The sequence below is a fragment of the Indicator indicator genome, chromosome 2 (assembly GCF_027791375.1).
Source record: "Indicator indicator isolate 239-I01 chromosome 2, UM_Iind_1.1, whole genome shotgun sequence".
Taxonomy (NCBI): Eukaryota; Metazoa; Chordata; class Aves; order Piciformes; family Indicatoridae; genus Indicator; species Indicator indicator.
Genome location: NC_072011.1, coordinates 20,320,643 through 20,341,794, shown reverse-complemented (window position 1 = coordinate 20,341,794; position 21,152 = coordinate 20,320,643). Strand labels below are relative to the sequence as shown.

Here is a 21,152-nt window from a genome sequence, read left to right as displayed (position 1 = left end):
GCCATTCAACAAGACTTAGACAGACTGGACAGCTGGGAAAAAATGAACCTAACTAAGTTCGACAAGGATAAGTGTAGAGTCCTGCACCTGGGGAGGAATAACCATCATGCACCAGTACAGGTTAGGGGTTGACCTGGTGTAGAGTAGCTCCACAGAAAAGGACCCTGGTTGATAAAAAGTTATTTATGGGACAGTAATGTGCCCTGGTGGCCAAGAAGGCCAATAGTATACTTGGGTGCATTAAGAAATGTGTGTTCAGCAGGTTGAGGGAGGTTCTCCTGCCCCTCTACTCAGCCCTAGTTAGATCACATCTGGAATATTCTGTACAGTTCTGGGCTCCTCAGTTCAAGAGCGACAGGTAACTACTGGAAAGAGTTCAACAGAGGGCTATGAGGATAATTAAGGGACTAGAGCATCTCTCTTACAAGGAAAGACTGAAAGACCTGGGGCTGCTTAATCTGGAGAAGAGAAGGCTGAGAGGGGACCTTATCAATGTCTACAAATCTCTGAAGGGTGGCTGTCAGGAGGATGAAGTCAGTGTGTTTTTCACAGGTTTGTTTCAATTATCCACAGGTACAGGACAAGACAGAGGGTGAAACCCCTTCCTTCGGTCTTGCAGCTGAAGAGCCTGCGCAGCTGGAAGGAGAGGACAAAACTCTCACTGTGGGACCAGAGTGCACAGAAGCAGTTGTCACCATGGTCTCTGTCAAACCTGAGAGACAAGATGAAATTCCTGACTTATACTCTGAAGCACAAACTTGTTCTAAAGGAGCTCCTAGCAGGGAACCTGACCAGAGGGAGGAAGAGGAAGCTGATGACAGCATCGTAGTCCTTGGAGTGAAAACCACAGAAGTCACTGTTACTGAGGTTCCACTGCAGAATGAGGTCAAAACATCTGCTCTTCCTTCAGAAACCATTGGCTCAGAAGCAGCTGCAAATGCTGAGCAGAGTGCGAGGGATGGGGCTGGCACGCACACTACAACAAAAGATTCTGTGCCCCTTCTAGAGCCGCAATGCAGAGAAAAAACAACGGAACCCCTCTCCCAGAGTGATGAAACTGAAGGTAGTAAAATGGAAGATGCTAGTCTCAACACTGAAACACACTTAGAGAGTGACACCACTGCCACTAAGGCTCCCACACAGATGGAAGCAGACAACATATCTAATATAGCATCAGGATGTCCAGATGTTACTGAAAATGGAAGCACTGTCTTCACTGACATAAGTGCTAAGAAATGTGAAACACCAAGCAGCTTAGCTGAAGAAGAGACTGTGGAACAAGAACAAGAAATTGCAGAAACCTCAAACCATCAAGACTTAGAGAAAGAAGATAACAAAAATGAACAATTGATGGAAAGAGCCAAAGAAGCGTTTGAGTCTGGAAAATGGGAAGCTGTGAGAAGTGATGAATTTTCAGCTGCTGTCCAGCAAGAGGTTTCAGCTGTGCAAGAGGGAGTCTCTGACTCAACCTTTCTTCAACAAGAAAGCTTGGACGCTCTGAAAGTGCCTGCAGTAGCTGCAGCAGGTGAAGAACATGTCATGGCAGGAAAGGTAACACCCATAGACACAACAGCCAAAACCATATGGCCCTGGGCAACCACAGCAGAACAAATGGCTTCTGAAGAGGACTCCATTACTATTGTTGACTCTTTAGACTATGGCACTGCAGAGCTTCTTAGTACCATAGCATCTGAGCCTCAAGTAACTCCTGCTTCCATGAATGGAATATCAGAGGAGCAAGAGAAGCCCCAGAGTACAGAGCAACCCAAACAAAATGGTATTCTTCTGAGTGACAGCCTCTCTGTCACCCATGCAGAATTTGAGAAGGATGTTGTTCAGTCCTTTACTATAGAGTCCCAGAGTACAAAAATTGTACTGAACGCCATCCAGACAGCTGTTCACAAATTTACAGAAACAGAAGAGTCAGCTGCCTTTGAGTCAGAGCAGCACATTAAGGTCATAGACAAAATCCCATCAGATATAAATAAAACTGGACTCCTGGGAAATACTCAGGAAGATCATCCACTTCCAGTAAAAGAGGAAGAGATACAGAGTAAAGAACAGGAGCTCCAGCAATCAGGAGTAGTGAAAACTGCTACCTTAGCAGAGTCTACAGAAATTCATGGAACTGTAGAAAAAATAAGAGAGATGGTGTTAACTTCTGAGATGCTGAAAGATGGACCGAGTCAGAGTTCTTTAGCAATTGTGAATAATCCTGAAGACGTTTCAAGGGAAAACGTGAGACTTCAGAAATTAACACTAGAACTGACTACTGCAGAGAATTCAACCGAAGACCCCCGAGACATATACTCACCAGAATTAAGGGACAAAGAAGTTGGGCAGAGTATGGAAATTCCAGGCCAATATGCAGGTCAGCAAATACAGAGAGAGAGTGAGGACAAACAACATCATCTGCCAGTGGAAGATGGAAAAACACAGGCATGGGAGGATGATACTTGCCAAGGAGCACCTTGTGATAGTCCACAAAGTCAGAGCCTGGTGGCTTCTGAGGCCTTGAATGTAAGTAGCATTTGAGCCAGCAGTTTCTTTTTCAAAAAATAGTTTTGGGGGGGTCTCTAAAACTGTTGTATTGTGGGTTCTATTCGTTTGTTTGTTTGTTTATTTCATCCTGGTGAGAGGCTACTGCTCCTCAATTTAACAGAGAGACCACTGACTTTTTTTTTTTTCCCTTTGTCTCATTTTCCTGCTTCTTTCTCTGGCCACTCACCACCTTGTTTCTTCCTACACAGCTACCCTCCTTTAAAGACCTTTGACTTGGCCTGTAGTTTAGGATGGTATTTCTAGGAAGTAGAAATTATGACTTCCAGTGTTACTAGATATGCACTCAATATGGCACACGTTTAATGTATGGGACTTAATCCTCAAAGATGCTTCCTCTCTTAACAGAGCTCTTTTTAAAATCCTAAAGGTTATGCATGTTGCTGCCAAAGCTCTTTGCGCTTCAGTGAATTCTGAATCAGAAATTACAGGTGCAGTCTTTGTAGGATATTTACTGCACTCACTTTAAGTCATGAGATCTTTATCTTTGAGAACTTCTTGGGAAAATAAGATGTTCTTGAGAGCAGGAATTGTCATTGATAAGTTTTCTACTGTTGTCTTTCTTTCAGATGTACTAAGCACCCATGTGGCATTTGGAGAGATGCCAGTCCTAGAGATAACTGACAATCCTGTGACAGAGCCAGGAGCTTTATTCACTACCCTTTATTCTTGGATGTTAACGCCTGTTCTTTTGAAGACCACCTTTTTTGTCATTTCTATTAAATAAACAATGCCTTTAGTGTTGGTTAATATCTGTATGAGTGTTCCATTCAAAGGTCATCTGCCTCTGCCCAAAACAGGCCATTTAGACTGGAATGTACAACTGAGTGAATGGGCAGACCATGAAAATTTTTGCCACCGTTACTACTGTCCCCTCACTTAATGCGTGTCTTGTCTATGCCATCTCCTGGAATTCCTTCACTCATCCCTGAATCTCCCTTCTTTCTGCACTCTCCCTTACTCCCATCAACTTCTGTAGCTGCCTTGATTTGACCTACAAGTGTCTGTAGGTGCTGCTCGACTTGTGTATGAGGTAGAAGGGCTGACTGATGAGAACACAAGAGACTTCTGACCCAGTAGCAGATGCGCCTTTACCAAACAGCAGGAACTGGTTCATGCACGAATTCTTGAGCAAGATGCTCAGGATTGCTGCCTTTCAGTCTCCTTCAGGTATCTCTATCCATCCTTCTGTTGTGTTTGTGAAGGTCTGATTTAGTCAGAAATTACTTCTGCAGCATAGCTTCAAAGGAGGTTGAGAAAACTCTTCTGTTGTTCCAGACTTCAGGTCTCAGGACTGGATTGTAATGTGTTGAATATTTATATGTATGTCTTAAACACAGTTCTGATTTTAATATAGAGCTATGATACTTAACGTGCTATGTAGGCATACCCTTAAATGAATTTCGTAGAGAGGAAATTGATACTGTCAGAGCATAAATTGTTAACACTTAGTTTCCTATTTATTGTTCCAGGTTCTTCCCCTTGTAAAATCTCTCCAAAACTTGGCTGTCTTGCATTGAATATTTATATGCATATCCTAAACCCAGTTCTGATTTTAATGTAGAACTATGATACTTCTAAAGATAAAAGGAGAGACCTGGCCTGTGTTGGATCCACCAATCCCTTCTACTTGCAGTCCTCCCTGCCTTCTGAGAACCCTCCAGACTTACCATTTCCCTGTCGTCTTGCTCATATAGCAACCCCAGTGGTACTACAACCCTCAAACCCTCTCACAGAATCATAGAATAGTTTGGGTTGGAATTGACCTCTGCTCATTTCTGGTCATTGCCCCATCCAACTCCAAGCCTTTTCCCACAACACCATCTAACATTGTTCCTCCATACGAGCTTTGTCCTTTCTCAATCCCTGCCAGAACCTCTTTCCTGCAACAGCATCTCCTGAAATCCTCACCCATTCTATCAATTCCCTGTCTTCACTGATGGGAGGAGTAAGAAAGAGGATAAGGGCTCAATAATGAATTCTGCCTTGGATTGCAAAAAGCTTTTAAGATCTGTAGAGCTGTAGACCAAAATGTGCAGGGTGCTTTAAAGATGGGGGAGGCCCCAAGAGCAAGATTCCTGGGATGCCTATCCCCAACAGGAGTTGGTCCTCTCTTTTGCTGTTTACATTAAAATCGAACACAGCATGCAAGTCAGTACTTTCAGCCCTGATTTCTAAAATGAAGGTTAGGGATCGCACTTTGTGAAACCCATGCCCATCAAAGTGAACACCAGCTCAGTATCCTACCTACATAGCAATTTATTTTAAAATCAACTTACGGTGTAAAATGCTTGTTATGGCAGGTGCTTGCCACTGAAGGCTGCACATACAGCAAGCAATGTGACTTGGAGCAATTGCATCATCTGGTGCTACCCTACGCAGAAGCATCAAAAGATTTTTCCTTACCTCAGAGGAAATTATACAAAGCCAAACAATGTGGTTTCAAACAATCCAGGCTATCTCTGTCCATTGTTACTGGCAACGTTTCCCTTTAGCTTTAGGCAATTCCAACAACCTCGGTTGAGTTGGCTTGCAAGTTAATCATGCTCTTAGTAACACCTCACAAGTGCAAACTTGGCTGAATTTGTACAAATTGTATACCTATGTACGTTAAGCCATATTGCAATAACTGCAGCAGGTAAAATGAAGTAACAACAGCATGACCTGAGTAATCTTGATTCTTAAATTTGTAGCTCCAAAGCTGTTAATAATATGTAAAGTTAATTCTTGTTTGAACCTCATTTAAATAAAGCTAGCTTTACCACGATGTAAACTGTCTCCTGGTAGTGATTGGACAGGCAAGTGCTTTATCTTGTCTGTTTTCTCCATTAATCCAGGGCTTAGGTAGGCAATGTAGTAGATTTAAATATAAACCACATACAACAGCTTCTTGTAGTTGACACCTAAAACAATACTGCTTCCAAACTCACAGAAATGGTATAGGGAGCATGTCTCCACATGAAGATAGTACTTTGTTCCAGTGTATTGCTTTGTCCTCTGAAACTCCCATTTGAGACTGTGAATTCTGGCTTGTCTTAAAACTTGAAGCTTTCTCTAATCCAGTGTATTGGGTTGCCCAATTGGACTTTGTGATTTTTAAGGTAGATTTTCATTGGTTAAATAAAATACAACTACAGATTTGTTCTAATGTGTGCAAATGGAGGTTTTTTTTTCAGCTTGCTTAGTGTGAATTCTTTCCTGATGCTTGCTTCACCGTCAGAGTTAGATTTGCTCCTGACAATTCATTTCTTGTTGACCAACGTTCAGATTTTGACATGAATTAAACTTCATTTCAGAATAGAACTGCAATTTGGTTGCAAGTTTCTATAAAATACGCATACTTTTTCTGAAGTAATTACTTCAGAAGACTGCAAAGGGAAGATCTTCCATTCATGTAAAGATAGCTAACAGTATTCAGGGAGATAGAATGAAAAATTAATAAATCCTATGCCTTGCCCATGTAACTGAAGCATTAAAAATCTCAACAAAGTAACAACGTGACTATCCACCAAAAATTTGGCACAGAGTAGTAGATCACATACCTTAGACATATAATAATTGGTACCTTTTAGGGTTCTCCACTGAGTATAGCTGAAGTATACTCATGGCACCACAAATCCTGAGCTGCTTGTGTTTTATTTTCACAGTGCTCAGACTTCAGACATGGTATTTTTCCAGCCATCTATGTTTAGCATTTGCCTCTCCTGCACAGATTCACACCTGAACTCATTTTGTAAAGCTAACACTTATCTTCCTATCTTAGATAAGATCCCAAATCTAGCATGCACAAATACTCACCTGCTCTGGTCACAGCAGACAGAGGGACACTGCAACACTGCAGGATGCCTGTCCCTCATGATGCTTGCTCTTTCATCATGGGACTTGTGCTGTAGGTAAGTGAGCTCACTGTCCAATTCCAGCATCTGGAGATATAAGTCAAACCAGCATTTCCCACCAGACTCGGTGCTTAAGGCACCCAACCTCTGCTAGTCCTTTTGCAAGGTTTGTGCATTTATATTATCCTGTTACCGGTTAACATGAAGTCCCCAAACAGGCATCAAAGTAAGGACTGGAGACCAAGCCTCCTGCATCCCAGGGATGTGCTGGTTTCTCTTCTGTAAGGTTGTTCTATTGTAACTTAAGTATCCTGCCTATTAGCTCTAGCTGTGGAAGCAGATCTGGTTTTCCCATTCAGATCCAGAGCATATGGGAAGCAGCTGTGCTCACAAAGGAATCTGCCCAGCTTTTGCTACAGCTGGTGCCTGGGGATGAGCAGGCAGCTTGCCAAGAAGCATAGAGGATTCCTGAGATGGTTGTGTCTGCATGCCAAGTGCTGGGTCTTTGGTCATTCATACTACCACATAGGAGGGGAGTGGGCCTGAGGAGGAGGCTGATGGCCCTGCAACGAATGATGTGGTTTGGAATGAGAAGCAGTGTGGACCAAAAGGCCCATGGGATTAGCAGCAGAGAGTTACATCCATTCCCTGAGCTTGGAAACCTCACCTATCTCAGTCCTTAGACATGACGAAATGAGGGAAGCAGAAGGCCAGTATGTCATGGGAGCTGCTTCCTGGGAATGATATCCCTGAAAAGTCACCATAAGCTATCCTACAGATACATCTTTGTCTCTCCCACAAAGGTACCAGACTAGAAAGGACAACCAGCAAGATGCCTTTTTTCTCTAAGTGGCTAGACAAGAGGGATTGTCAAAAACTGGGAGGCATTTACAAGCCAGCTGCTGTCCTGGAAGGCAGACATCCCAAGAAGCCTTTGGGAAGCAGTGTGACAGCAATTCCTATCTTTACCCCCAGTGCAACTGTCCCCTTGGAACTGTCCCAGGGTCAGCATGACACAGTCAGCAGTTTCTGTCATTTCCCACAGAAATGCCTGTACAAGTGGAAAATCTGACACACAACCACCTGAACTAACATTGCTCTCTTTCACCTTTCTAGCAGTAGCCCTGAGACTCACAAACTATAAGGCAGGGAGAGGTGGTGCTTAGCCACTACCTGGGGTAGTGTATTGCCCAGCTCCAAGGCAATCCAGGATCCTGAGCTGCCTCTGCTTTCTACAGCATCGGCAGCTGGTGTGAATTTGGCAAGGTTGTACATCTGGCCCTGGCAACCAGCTCCATGATCACCTCTTGTCTGTGCCGAGACCTTCTGGCAAGAGAAAGGGAAGAGGTTGACTGTGGGATTTGAATTTCACTTGCTTTTGTACTTGAAGAGGTAGCCAAAAGGAGTAAAGTTTTCAAGGCTGGCTTACTAAAGCAGAAGAAGCTGGAAGGTTACTCGCATCTCTGAGGGAAGGCTGTGCTTGAGACTGGCAGAGCAAGGAAGGAGTGTTGGCCAAACTGAGATGCTGACTGGAATGGTAGCCTTCCCATAGTTCCTGGTGGCAACGTGGGTGTTTCTTCAAAGGAAACACCTCTTAGCCTAAATACATTAGGGTGTTTTAGCTCCCAGAAGGTGTTTTCACCATCAGTGCCTGAGAGCAATTAAGAGTAACAAAGACAAATAGGACCTGTCTGCTATACCAGAGCTGACACAAACTCCTCTAAACTAGAATACTTACTAAACAATCTTGAAAATAGCATTGTTCTCTTTGGCATAAGCCTCTCTGCTGGAGAAATGCTCTTAGTGGATTTTTGCCTAATCTGCCATGATCCTGCAATTGCATTCAGCCTTACACATCCTCTTTGCTCCCTACAGTAGAGCCAGTTAATGCCATGCAGATGCAGGGGAGAAGCCTGCATCACTGTGAATGGTATGGCAATGGCTGGACATATTGCTTACAGTTCTTCATAAGAAAGTGTATTTAATTTTAAAAAATGGTGCCAAAACAAACACCCAGACACACCCTTTAAGCTAGTATTGATACTGACTGGTAGAAATAGACTCATTTTTATTATGGCAGCATATTGACTATGTTGAAATTATTCTTTTGTTTTCTTTCACTCATAGCCAAGAGCTACTCATGGGAAGAACAGAACTTCTGTCTGTAATAATTTCTTGATGTGTCTCAAGGCTCTGGATATTCCTGATATTTACAAATTTATTTTTCCAATGAAAGAGACGTCGCATTTTGGTTTTGCTTTCCAGTTATGGGCTTGGGTCACTGGGCAGCATCAAACCTTACAATGTAAGCAGTAGAGATGAGTGGTACTAACCACATGCAGGGAAACACAGTTGGAGGACTGCAGGAGCAGAGACAAACATGCATCGTGACATAAGAAAAAGATTGAAACGAGTGGAGGAAAATGTGAGGCCTTTTAGTGAACATTAATCCGTGAACTGTTTGTAACCATACAAGAAAGTAAAATAGCTTGCCCAGAGCAGCTGGGGGAAAGCAGGATGGCATGTAAAGAGTGAGAGTTTCCGGGGCCTGTGGGCCAAATTCTACACAGATGTGTGGGAAATGCAATGGGAAAGGTATGATTTTGTTTCTTGATTTTCTCCTGGTTTTTCTGTAGCTGGGAAACTGTACTTTATGTGGATTTATGGTCCCAGTGGCATCTCTATGATGAAGTCCTTCTTAAAGAATATGTTCATACAGAGATAGGAACATTTGAAGAAAAAGTATCTTCACTTTAACCTATCTTTATAGCAACACTTAGCAATGAAGTGAAAGAGAGGGAGACATCAAAACAACTAATTGGCTCTCAATCCAGATACAGGACATAGACCAACGTTTAGAAGGTTATGTTCAAACTTTAAATGAACAAGAATGAAATATGAATGGTCACTCAGCTCTGAAGGTCTTAACTAGACTGCTGAATGAGGTTTGCCTCTTTCAATGCTCCAGCAAACAATCTCCACTTTTTTGAATCTGTTGTGAACTCAAAACAGAACCAGACAATGGGAACAGAGTGTCCCTAAAGGGAGAAGATACTCTGTTTTTTAAGCAGAGAAAATTAAAAAGATGGAGTAGTAGTGCTGATGCTTGAAGAACTGACATTTCTCATCCTCCTGGGGAGGCAGCACTCTGGGATGGAGGAGCATTTGTGTACTGCGTGCACCCTGAGTCTGTGTATCTGTGCATGTGCAAAGGGCAAAGAGGACCCAGAAAACCACAGGCCAGTCAGCTTCACCTCCATCTCTGGAAGATAATGGAACAGCTCATTCTGGATGTCATCTCTAAGCGTGTGGAGGAATAGAAGGTTATTGGGAGTGGATTCGCCAAGGGGAAATCATGCTGGACCAATCTCACAGCCTTCTATGATGGCATGACTGGCTAGGCAGATGAGAGGAGAGCAGCAGATGTTGCCTATTTAGAGGCCTGTAGCTAGCAGTGTTCCCCAGGAGTCAGTACTGGGTTCAGTTTTGTTCAACATCTTCATCAATGGCTTAGAAGAAGGGATAGAGTGAACCCTCAGCAATTTTGCTGATTATACCAAACCAGGAAGAGTGGCTGAAACCGCTGAAGGCTGTGCTGCCATCCAGTGTGATCTAGACAGGCTGGAGAGCTGGGTGTGGAGAAATCTGATAAATTTCAATAAGGGCAAGTGTGAAGTTCTGCATCTGGGGAAGAACAACCAGTACAGGTTGGGTGCTGACAAGTTGGAGAGCAGCTCTGTGCGGAAGGACTTGGGAGTCCTGCTGAGTAACGAGTTAACCATGAGCCAGCAACGAGCCCTTCTGAAGGTCAAAATGGGCAATGGTATCTTGGGGTGTATTAAGAACAGGGTGGTGAGAAAGTTGAGGGACGTTCTCCTTCCCCTCTATTCGGCCCTAGTGAGGCCACATCTGGAATCTTGTGTCAAACTCTGGACTCTTCAGTTCAAGAGAGACAAGGAACTATTCGAGAGAAACCAGTGGAGTGCTATGGAGTTGACCCGGGGACTCTTACAAGGAAAGGTGAGAGACCTGGGCATGTTTAGCCCGGAGAAAATTGAGAGGGGAGCCTATCGATGCTAGTAAATATCTAAAGGGCAGATGTCAAAAGGATAAGGCAAGTCTCTTTTCAGTGGTGCCCAGTGACAGGGCAAGGCTGTCAAAGTGTCATATCCTGTCTTCTGAATAGCTGAGTGACACCAAGGCACCGCCCTAATCCTGGTCAGCTCTGCCAGGGCTGATGTGACAGTATAAGGAATTTTTTTCCTCTTTGTTGAAGATACAAAAAGGTCCCCTCTCGCGTACCTGCTGCTGCAAGCCTAGGGACCTGGTGATTTTGAATGCTCTGAGGCCCACCGTGCAAATGGCTTTGCTCTCTAGGGTAAGCAAGGCACGGCTCCGAGGTTCCTTTCTGCCCCCTTTGGCTTCCCAATGCAGCCTCTCGGGTCTAGGAATGCTCTCACAGACAGCTCTTCGGAACGTGCAGCCCCCCGAAGCGCTGCCGGCCAGCCAGCCAGGACGCCTGGGAGCTTGCACTGTGTGAGTGCACCATCTAGTGCCGTCTTCTGCAAACTCACCGCCTGCCTTTCAGCCAAAAGGGTGCTCAACTAGCTTCTCACAAGTCGACAGGGATCGCATCTCAGTGCTGTGTAGAACCATACTTCCTGTTGCATAACAACCCAAAAGCTGCAGAAATGGATGTGGCAAAGGCAGCAGCTTCTTCTAGCCGCAGTCTTCTTCATTGTTAGGTAAGCTTCCATCCAGCCTGGAGAGCAGATAAAGAGGAAGAAGCATCACAAAGTGCTAGCTTGCATCAGTGAAGTGTGTGCACAATGTGCATGTGCGAAATCACCAGCTGTTTAGTGGGCTCTGAAGGGAAAAGGCAGGTTCAGATCTAGACTAATGGCTGTTCAGTGCCAGCCAGAACCAAGCCAGGAAACAATAAAGCAACAGCAGAAGCCCAGACCCACAGCCACTGCTCACTCAGATCCTGCCCAGGCACAGCCCTAGGGCACAGCTCCAGTGAAGTCCTGATGTGTGCTTGAAGCAGCACCTTTGGGCTGCAGGAAGAACAGCATGTATGCTGGGTCCTGAGCCCACAAAGAGGGAACGTCTGCTGCCTCTGTAGCCTTGCAAAAGTAGCTGTTTGGTTGTTTCTGAGAAGCCTGAAAGTTCTCAGAACTAATTGCAACAAGCCCCAGGAAAGATATAGGCCAGACTTCCAAGCTGGAAGGCAGGAATATGCCATCTTATCCCAAAATGTGAATCCACCAACACATGTGCTGCTGAGGCTGTCCTACTTCCTGGCCTTACTGAGGGGGCACCTGTAACATGATGGAAAGGAAGCAGAGGGAGCACTGGAATCATTAGCCTTTGACAGGGTTAGGTGGCCATACCTTCCAAGAGGTGCCCCAGTGTATGTTAGCAGATATCACAGAATCACAGAACATTAGGGGTTGGAAGGGACCTCAAAAAATCATTGAGTCCAACCTCACTGCCAGAGCAGGATCACCTCGAGTAGGTCACACAGAAATGCATCCAGGCAGGTTTTGAATGTCTCCAGAGAAGGTGACTCCACAACCTTTCTGGACAGCCCGTTCCAGTGTTTTGTCATTCTCACAGTGAAAAAGTTTTTCCTTATGTTCAGATGGAATATGGCAGTAAATACCACAATTGATAAAAAAACAGAGGCACACCTGACCTGAAGTTAATGTCATAGAAGAGGGCTAGCTGTCTCCCTGCAAAAAGGAGAAAGCAAAACGGGGAAATAGAGGAGCAGCTGCAGTCACCACTGAGCATAACTGATTTTGGAATATCTGTTTATATAAAGAGCAATCTCTGAGTCAGTCATATGCACTGACACTGCCTGTTTTACAACAACTGGTTGAGTTTGCCTCATCAAGTCTTCACAACAGCCCTCTGGGATCCATGCCCAGGGATGATGGTAACACAGTATGACTTGAGAAAATAATGACTAAGGCAGAGGATTTTATGGATGTCAGCTCTGGGATATCCACTTTCATCGGGAGATTCTAGACCACGAATATGTGGGAAACGAAGGTCATGGCTTGATACCGTGGCAGTCCAAGCGACTTCAACTTGCCCTGCTGAGGATTCAAGTACCAAGATGATGGTGGCAGTGAATGAGCACTGCTTTATGATATTCCCCATTGACACATGAGCTCAAATGCAGACTGCAGATAAGGGCACTTATCAAGGACAGCCTTCACTTAGCATACCACTAGTTCCAGTTGTAAGCATCCATGGTCAAATCACTACCCATCCACTGGGCATGGCTAAGTTAATTCTGTCCAATGGACCAGCAGTCCACCTAACCTCACTCTTTGGTCCTCATGATCGGTTCCTTTTAGTTATGGGTTTACTGAAGCTTCAGTCATGGGTGGATCCATGGGGAAAAGAGTAAACAGAGATGACCACCTCCTTTACTGCATAGTTTGTCCCCTGTTGTTGCACTCCCATGAGCCTGTTATAAACTGGTGCTGCCTTAGTCCAGAGCAAGCTAGTTAGCATTTCACATCACCTCTCCTGATGCCATCCATCCTCTTTCTGAACTGACAAAAGAGGAGAAAGAACAGGGAATCACTGGCAAGTCTCATGCCACTACAAGTGTCTTTTATAGCCTTGAAAGAAGCCAAACAGCAACTAACAGCAGATTATGGAGGCCTGACCACTGCTGCCAAATTGTTCCCAGTACAGCTCAGTACAGCCAGTCCTCTTAATGATGGATGGCAACTATCAAAATGAAAGATACTTTTTTTTTTTTTTTTTTATGACCCCAGCACTGGAGGCAGATAGGATGAGGTTTGCCTTCATCTGGCTAGGACTCCATTTATTGCCTATTACAAGGCTTACACCATAGTTCAACTGTAAGTGTAGCTCATGCCACCTTAGCTTAAAAGCTAGAAATGTTAAAATTCCACAAGAGGTCACTGTGAGGCAGCGCATCAGTGATGTCTGAGGAGGTGGCCACTTCCCAGAACCCTTAAAGGGTGCTAAGGACATTTACTCCAACACACTCAGTCAACCGGGAAAGAGATCCCAGAAGAACAGAAACAAGGGCCCAGTTACAAATTCATCTTTTTGGGAGTCAGATGGACAGGTGAAGGAAAATCAGCCCCCAGTGAGGTGCTACAGGTTCCCCTTACTCTTGAATAAGAAAGGAGTTATGTGTTCTGATAGGGACTTGAGGATCTTGGAGGGCACATATTCGAGGATTTAACGTAACCACTTCCTGCAGAAAAATCCAGTCTGGGAATGCACCCCACAACATAACAAGGCTCTCAGATCTGTGAAAGAAAATCACACATGTGTATGGGTCACTGGGATTCATTTAGCCTACATGGTCCCCATCGCTACAGGTCCAGGTGGGAGAGAAGCACCCATATTGGTGAGGATAAGAGCAGTAGGGGCTATCTGAATCCATGCAACACCGATCCACTTTGGGCTCCAAATCATAGAATAATTTTGTTTAAGAATGCAGTAATGCATACAACAAGACTATTATTAAAAAATTATGAAAAGAAAGCCTAATTTTGAATAGGAAACCAGAGACTGTGTCTTTACAGGAGGTGTGTGAAGCTGGACAGTGGAGTCATCATGAAGGCACATAAACTTTCCCTCTTAGTAAAGCTTTTTGAAAAATCAAAAAAAGCATGAGTGTTTCTTTCCATGCAAGGAGTGCCTCACTCCCAAAGTTCTTTGCACTTCAGTAAAATCTGAATCAGAAAAGATGATGGGTATCATCTCCTCTAGACTATTTACTGTATTCTTTAACTGAGACCTTTGCTGTTGCCATCACTGGGAGCTGCTTGGGAAAAAAGGTGGTCTTGAGAGAGTAAGTAGCCACTAATAAAGACTTGTTATGTCAGATTCACTAAGCACACTTGGAGAGATGCCAAGTTTTGGAGAACAACTGGCAAGGCTGGGATGCTAACACTTGGTCTTTTGAAGACTTGACCTTTTTGACATGGTCATAATAAAGCAATGCCTTTAATGATCGGTATAGCTACATGTGTGCTCCATGCAAAGGTCTGCACAACTGGCCCAAGATCCCGGCAGATAACTCAGCCCACTCCCCTCAGCAAGGACTCCCTTGCCTCCTCCTCCCATTTCCTATGAGGAGACAGGGACAGAAACAGGGTCATCTCCTGCAGCTGTTCTCAGGGGAAAGGGAAAACTGAAGATGGAATTGGGAAGAAAACACAGAGCAAGATGGGCAGGAAAACGCATTCTGTTCACTGTTTTCTTCTATAGTGCTTGCAAAGCCACCTGTTTCACCTCAGTCAGAGCAATTCAGTGCTATCCAGGAGACAGCTTGAAGCCTGGAGCGCTGCTTGTCACAGAGGCACCCACAAAACAGACAGCAACCGCCACCTGAAAACTGTAGATTTATTACAATTATTCTGCACTCCTTCTGATACAATAAAGTCATTTGGATGTCAGCTGGGAATATAGTGCTGCACAACCAGTTAAGCTATTCAGATAGAGATGAACCAAAATGTGCACACACTCACTCAGAAAATCTTCCCATGGTACCCAGAATATATACATATACACTTACCAAAGGAGGGGTGAGGACTCCTTAGATGAGGTCCCAGTCTAAGGGGAGAGAATCCAACTGCCTGTCTGCTTGTTGTGTGTGAAGAACTTCCTCTCTAACAGGACTCCATTTATACCCTGTTGAGTGTGTACTGCTGGTCAATTTCTTAATCAGTTGGAGGGCTGAGTCCTCCAAGCAATAAAGGAACTTCTGGTTCCAAAGATGCCTGCTATTGTCCAAAGGTGCCTTTGTGTTTGCAGGATAACTGCACCTGCCACACTGCTCTAGGGTACATAACCTCCCTTCCTCATGCTCAGTGGCAGAGATATCAGTGCTAAGTGCAAGTGGTATTATATCCCTATTTCTCAGTTCTCAGAGACAGGTTTAATCACGTACCTTGACAGCAATAGGAAATAAATGTGCTCATGTCTCCCATAACAGTCACCACTGCCACGTGGCACTGTGAGTGAGTACTGCTACCAGCAGTTGCATGCCAGAGCAGACAAATCCTTTTGGCAGCAGCAACAGCTGTGCTTGTTTCCTCTCACCATGCAAAGCCTCAGCCCCTCTAAGCACTCTGGAGGAGACCAGCAGCAGGGCATGGCCGGCCATGGAGTAAGCCATCACCTCACACTGCCTTGCAGGAGCATCAGAAGCAGGAAAACGTTTCCAGTGGCATTGCAACACTAGGTGATTTTCTCACGGGCTGTCCTGAAGGGTCAAACCCCCAAACATGCCCTAGCCCAGACAATAGGCTAAGCACCTGCAAATGTGCTTACCTGGACAGTTCCTGGGGTCCAGGTGGTCAAGGTAAATGCATAGCACATGTGATTAACATTGTAAACACTTGTGAATGTGCAAACCTGGACACTTCCTGGGGTCCAGATAAACAAGTACCACGTGTAATTAACTTTGTGACACAGCTGTGAACTGTGTGTACCCCTGGCCATGTTTGGATATGCCCCATCATAGAGGTCCAGTTATCAGGGTTCTGTCTTGGGATAGTATTTAAACCAGCCAAGAAGTCAGGCAACTTGCCTTGTTCTCACCCAGACAGCAACAAGAGCCAAATGCTACATGAGTAGCAGCTGAAGAACCTGCTCTAGCAGACCAACAACTTCACCCAGGCCTTGCACCTGGACCAAGGCAGAAAAGGGAAAAGCTCCAAAGGAACTGAATCTCAGAAGAGGCTGCAGCCTAGTGAGGGAGCACACAAGAGACAGGCCCCTAGCCCTCTCTGAACCAAGGGCAAGCTCCAGACTGTGAACTGGGCACAAAACAGAGACCCCTTAACCCTCTCCAAGCCAAGGACTGCTCAAATTATAGCCACAGCATCTGGGAAGATACCAGACAGAGGAGCAAGTTGTGAGTACTCGGCCAATCCCGTTTGTGGGAAACCACAGATCACAGCACCTGTATTTCCAATTTGAATTTCTGTACTGGAAATGTTAGATCTGTGCTTAAATCGTTTAATTGTCTTTATATGTGGAGTGTAAAACCCACAACTGAATAATTGAACCTGTGAATACTTATGTTGTAAATGTTACAGTGGTGTTTGAGGATACCACTGCCTAAGATATTTATTATAAAATGCATAATACACGTTTTTATTACACGGGCCTACTAAAGACTTGTGTTGCGACACAAACCAAGGTCTTGAGAACTTTAGGTTCTGTATGACTTCTTTTGGGAGCAGAAAGCAACTCCTTCAGGAGCAAGAGGCTCTATCTCTCACAGTTTCTGAAGGGGAAAAGCACCACTAGACCTTCCTCTCCAAACTGCTGGCATGCTCTTCTCTTGAAGACACAGATACAAATTCCCTGCTAAAAGCCTTCTCACCCTCGAGCTAATGAGCATAGAAGGTGGTGCTCCCATTCTCCCGGCAAGTATGCTGCAGAGTGCCTGATGCTACCCCTCGGATGGCAGAGCAGAAGTCTCAGTTTCCCAGCTGAGGTGGCTGCTTCCCGAGGAACTGCGTAACTGTCTTTCAGACTGTCCCGCCGCTGGATTTGCTGTTGCACCACACATCAGCTCTCCCCTCTGCACGGCACAGCTCTGCGGGCAGGTGAGCGCCGATCCCAGTTTCAGTCGACTCCTTCCGCTGACTTCTGCTCCTGTCTCGCTTGCAGCAGGTGGGACTCAGGAAAGACCGGTGACATTGTGGCCCTTTGCTCCGACACAAACCCTGCCCTACGCAGCCTCCCGGAGCAGAGGCCATCGGACCTCAGCACCGCTCCGGCCTGTGGGAAAAAGAAAGCAAACCCCGTTTCCAGCCAAACTGCTGCCGCAGCAGTTCCCTCTCTCACAGGCTACCGGCCCAGCCCTGCGCCCGGCCTGCTGCGGGTATGTCGTCAGGACGGTATCGAACACCCCATTGGCTGGCTCGGTTGGCTATCCTTCGGCGCAGCCTCTCCCAGCCTCTCGTGAAAATCACCCCCAGCGGGACGTAAGGCCGGGGAGCTCCTCAGGCTCCTAGCACCGGGGGCGCCCGTCCCTGCGCTCGCTCGAAGCGCGACGGAGCTAACACCGCTCGCGTCCCCTTGCCGCTCGCGCGCTACCCTGGAGACGGCGGGGAACGACTCAGGAGCCGGCGAGCCGCGCAGAAGCGTCAGCGCTCTTCAGCTACGTTCAGCTGCCCTCCGCGCTCCTCAGCGCTCTGGCCCCAGCTGTCGTATACAGGACAGCGTGGAACGCGCCATCCTCGCTTGCCGTGACTGTGGGCTGTGCTTGCACCCCCGGGCGTCGCCCCGCCGAGCTGACCGCCGGCGTATGGGTCGCTGCGCTTGGCACAGCTGTCGATGCTTGACGTTGTGGAGAAAAGGTGTTCGTGACACAAACCTCCTCTGCAAGGAGGAAGGTGGTGCACAGCGACACGTACAGCCTTCAAGTCATACCTGTGGTACATTTTTGCTAAACGTGGGTCATGCTGCAGCTTGTTGAAAAATACAGAGAAGGGCAGGGAAGCTCCGACCTGTGAGATTCAGGGAACAAGGGTCTCCAGGTTTGGGGTTTTTTTCAGTCGTTGTACTGTCACAGATGAGTGGGTTAAGCCCTTTAGAGAATCACTGTTCAAGAGAGTAGGAAAGGAGAGTTTAGCACGAATTTGAAAGAGTGTGGCTTCATGAAGTGTGATGGGGACGTTCCCTCCATTCCATACTGCGTGGGAGAAATACAGAAAGGAAAATAAGTTTAGAGTTGGTCTGGAAGGATTTTGCAGAGAGACTGGAAGTGAAAGGGGCAAGGAAGGCCTTCCCATTGAGTCACAAGGTTCAAGATTGACCTCAGAGAGGAGTCAGTGCAGCTAGATCCAGTCTTGGTCCCATACTTGCTCAATAGTTTATGACTAAGAGACTTTGGATGCATGTGGCATTGTGGTTCCTGTATTACTTTATGGTAGCAGAAGTTGAAAATTCATTAACACTATTCAGATTAGTCATAAAATCAGGTTGTATGATTATACACCAATGCTTAATCCATCAAGAATCAGTTAATACAGAGATTTAGAAAAGGATTCAACAGCATTCTCCAAGCTGTCACTTTACATAGGAATTATTCCTTGCTGTTGCAGGGTTCAGCTGAGTAGGGTAATAAAGCCACAAGATAGTGCAGATCTATCTTTCGAGAGTAAGGCTCTGTTGGTTGCTCATTTGCTCTCCCACACAAATAGTTCTCTTTTGAGTAATCCTGCAACCCCAGTACTGGAGAAGAAGCTACATAGCTTGGAAAACTTACTCTCTTTCTGGATCCCACCATATAGGCTCCACTTCTTTGGCCTTAACAGTTTCTGTCCACAGCTTACTTAACTGCCCTAGCCCTAGCAATATTTCTACAAGAGTCTGGACCTGTTCGGAGTCTACTAATCTTTGTCTTTCTTTTAATACAAATCCTAAATATTTTACTTCCTGATAACACATCCGAAACTTAGAAACAGCTGTATGGGGACCTTTGCTATTGCTAAGTACTGTCCCAAATCTGGGTTTGTTACCTAGTGTTCAAAGACCAATTGACAGACACAGCTAAGATACTTGTTTTATTCCAGTTCTGTGCAGAAAAGGGTGCTAGGTGATAATTCCACAAAGCTAGAATGCTGATCGAAATTTGTGGCAGATATTGATACACTAAAATGCCCAAAGTCAACACCTACTGGATAAATATTGGTTAACATAATTCTTACTTCATCTTAAAGTTAGAACTTCTTCTAAAATCACTGTGCATCCTCCAAGGGTAACTGGCTTATAGGGGCAGGGGGCTTCTCTAGCTAGGAGGTGTGGGTTTTCATGACATTATAACCAGTTTGAGGCAACTAAAGGTTGCATTTGATTCTATCATTTATCAGAATGTCTGTGATCACTCTTGTATTCTTGTTACTGTTCCTACCGAAGCCTTCTAAACACAGTATCTACAGTTTATGGCAACGACTGTTAACTTACGAAGTAATCACAACGCTTTGTCCATAGAGACCCTTTGTCCTGGTTGTCTTGGTTTCAAAACAGGCCCTTCATTTGTTGCCTGACTTTGTGATTCTGTGGTCACCTGACTTTAATAATTTGAGCTTGTTCTTGCCATCATAAGCACTACATAGACAACTAGTATCTCTCAAGTGAGTAACAAGGCATTCACATTTTGATTCACCTTGATAGTTTTAGATCTCTCAAATAATCTCCCAATATTCATGAAAACTTTGTCAGAAACCCCACAAATCCTTGTGGGAGATGAATCCAGGTTAATTGTTGACCTTTCAACATACAGGCAAAGAAAAGTTGTCTGCCCTTTTCTATGGGGATATTACAGAAAGAGGCACGTAAACTAATCACAGTTAAAATGCCTTGCCAGTGTGGTATTTGTAAAACTATGGTAGAGGGAAGACTACATGCTGGCTGGTTGCTCGCTGATCTTGCATGAAATGGTACTCTGGATACTCATCTTCATTGAAGCCCTTTTTTTTTTTTCACAGGGAGCACCATCTCACAAGCAGATCTGTTGTCTGCATTCTTATCATCCCAGTTTGGATCATTCACTGGCCAGAGGTTTCTGCCTCCTTCCACCGCTCAAGCTAATTCAGCATTCTTAGTATTTATTATCTCACTCTCATCAGGTCACAATAATTCTTACAATAGCACCTGCATGTCTCCCCAATTTGCTCTGTATCCAGCGCATCTCTTAGAACATAGTTGAGAACATTTCTCTGTGTCCTCCCTCCTTCTTGGCATTTAAATTCTCCATAGAGCCAAATCCATAGGATTCCCTGGTTGGTTAGTATACACATACAATACAAATCAGGGGGCTGACCCGCTGCCCTCACAAACCCCTGGTTGCACAGCAGCAGGATTAGGTGAGACATTAGAAAACCTCTCTTTGGATAAGTCTGCTGTACCACGAATTCCTTTCCAGTTCTGCAGTGCCTTGGCTAGGAGTGTCCTTCTGTGTGTACCTTGCTCTAATCAGGCTGTGTAAGTAAGCTGCAGCAGGGGAAAGACTCAAACCCCCTGCCATGCTGAGAGGGACTGAAATTCACTGAAAAGTGGTGGCCTAGACTCCCATCTGGGTTGCCAATTTGTTGAAGAAGCGCTGCCCAGTTGAGACATCCACTGTCAGTCAATCCACAGTCCCAACTCGAGGTTTCCTGCAGCTGAGTGTCAGGCACTTGATCTCATAAAAAGGAAATCATTTCATAGCAGGGTACACCAGCAGAGTCAGCTCGAGCTGGGTGCCTTAACAGAATTAACAGTAGCACATAGAAGATGCATGCAGATAAAAGAAAGTTTGATAAGAACAAACAAAAATTATATGCATTTATGTAAAGGTATAACACTAAATTGAGAAGGAAAGTAGCCATTTTTTTCTTGCTGCTGTTTGAACAGCTAGAGCCAATGGGATCCTGGGATGTATCAGTAAGGGTGTGTCCAGCAGGTCTAGGGAAGTTCTTCTACCTCTCTACTCTGCGCTGATGAGACCACACCTGGAATACTGTGTCCAGTTTTGGGCTTCCCAGTTCAAGAGAGACAGAGACCTGCTGGAGAGAATCCAACAGAGAGCCAGGATGATTAGGGGCCTTGAGCATCTCCCCTATGAAGAGAAACTGAAATCCCTGGGGCTATTTAGTCTTGAGAAGAGAAGACTGGGAGGGGATCTGATCAATGTCTATAAATATCTGAGGGCTGGGTGTCAAGTGGAGGGGGCCAGGCTCTTTTCAGTGGTAC

General features: G+C 45.2%; 1 protein-coding gene across 2 annotated transcripts in view; it reads left to right on the top strand.

Annotated features, from left to right (window-relative positions):
* The window catches only part of AKAP12 (A-kinase anchoring protein 12), a 31,339-nt gene extending 25,659 nt beyond the window's left edge, over positions 1-5,680 (top strand). For both annotated transcript variants that reach the window (XM_054399269.1, XM_054399270.1), the window contains 2 exons: positions 574-2,520; positions 3,129-5,680. In XM_054399269.1, coding sequence (XP_054255244.1) covers positions 574-2,520; positions 3,129-3,137 — 1,956 coding nt within the window. In that variant the 3' untranslated portion in view covers positions 3,138-5,680. The remainder of the gene's footprint in view (positions 1-573; positions 2,521-3,128) is intronic.
* The last annotated feature ends 15,472 nt before the right edge of the window (positions 5,681-21,152 follow it).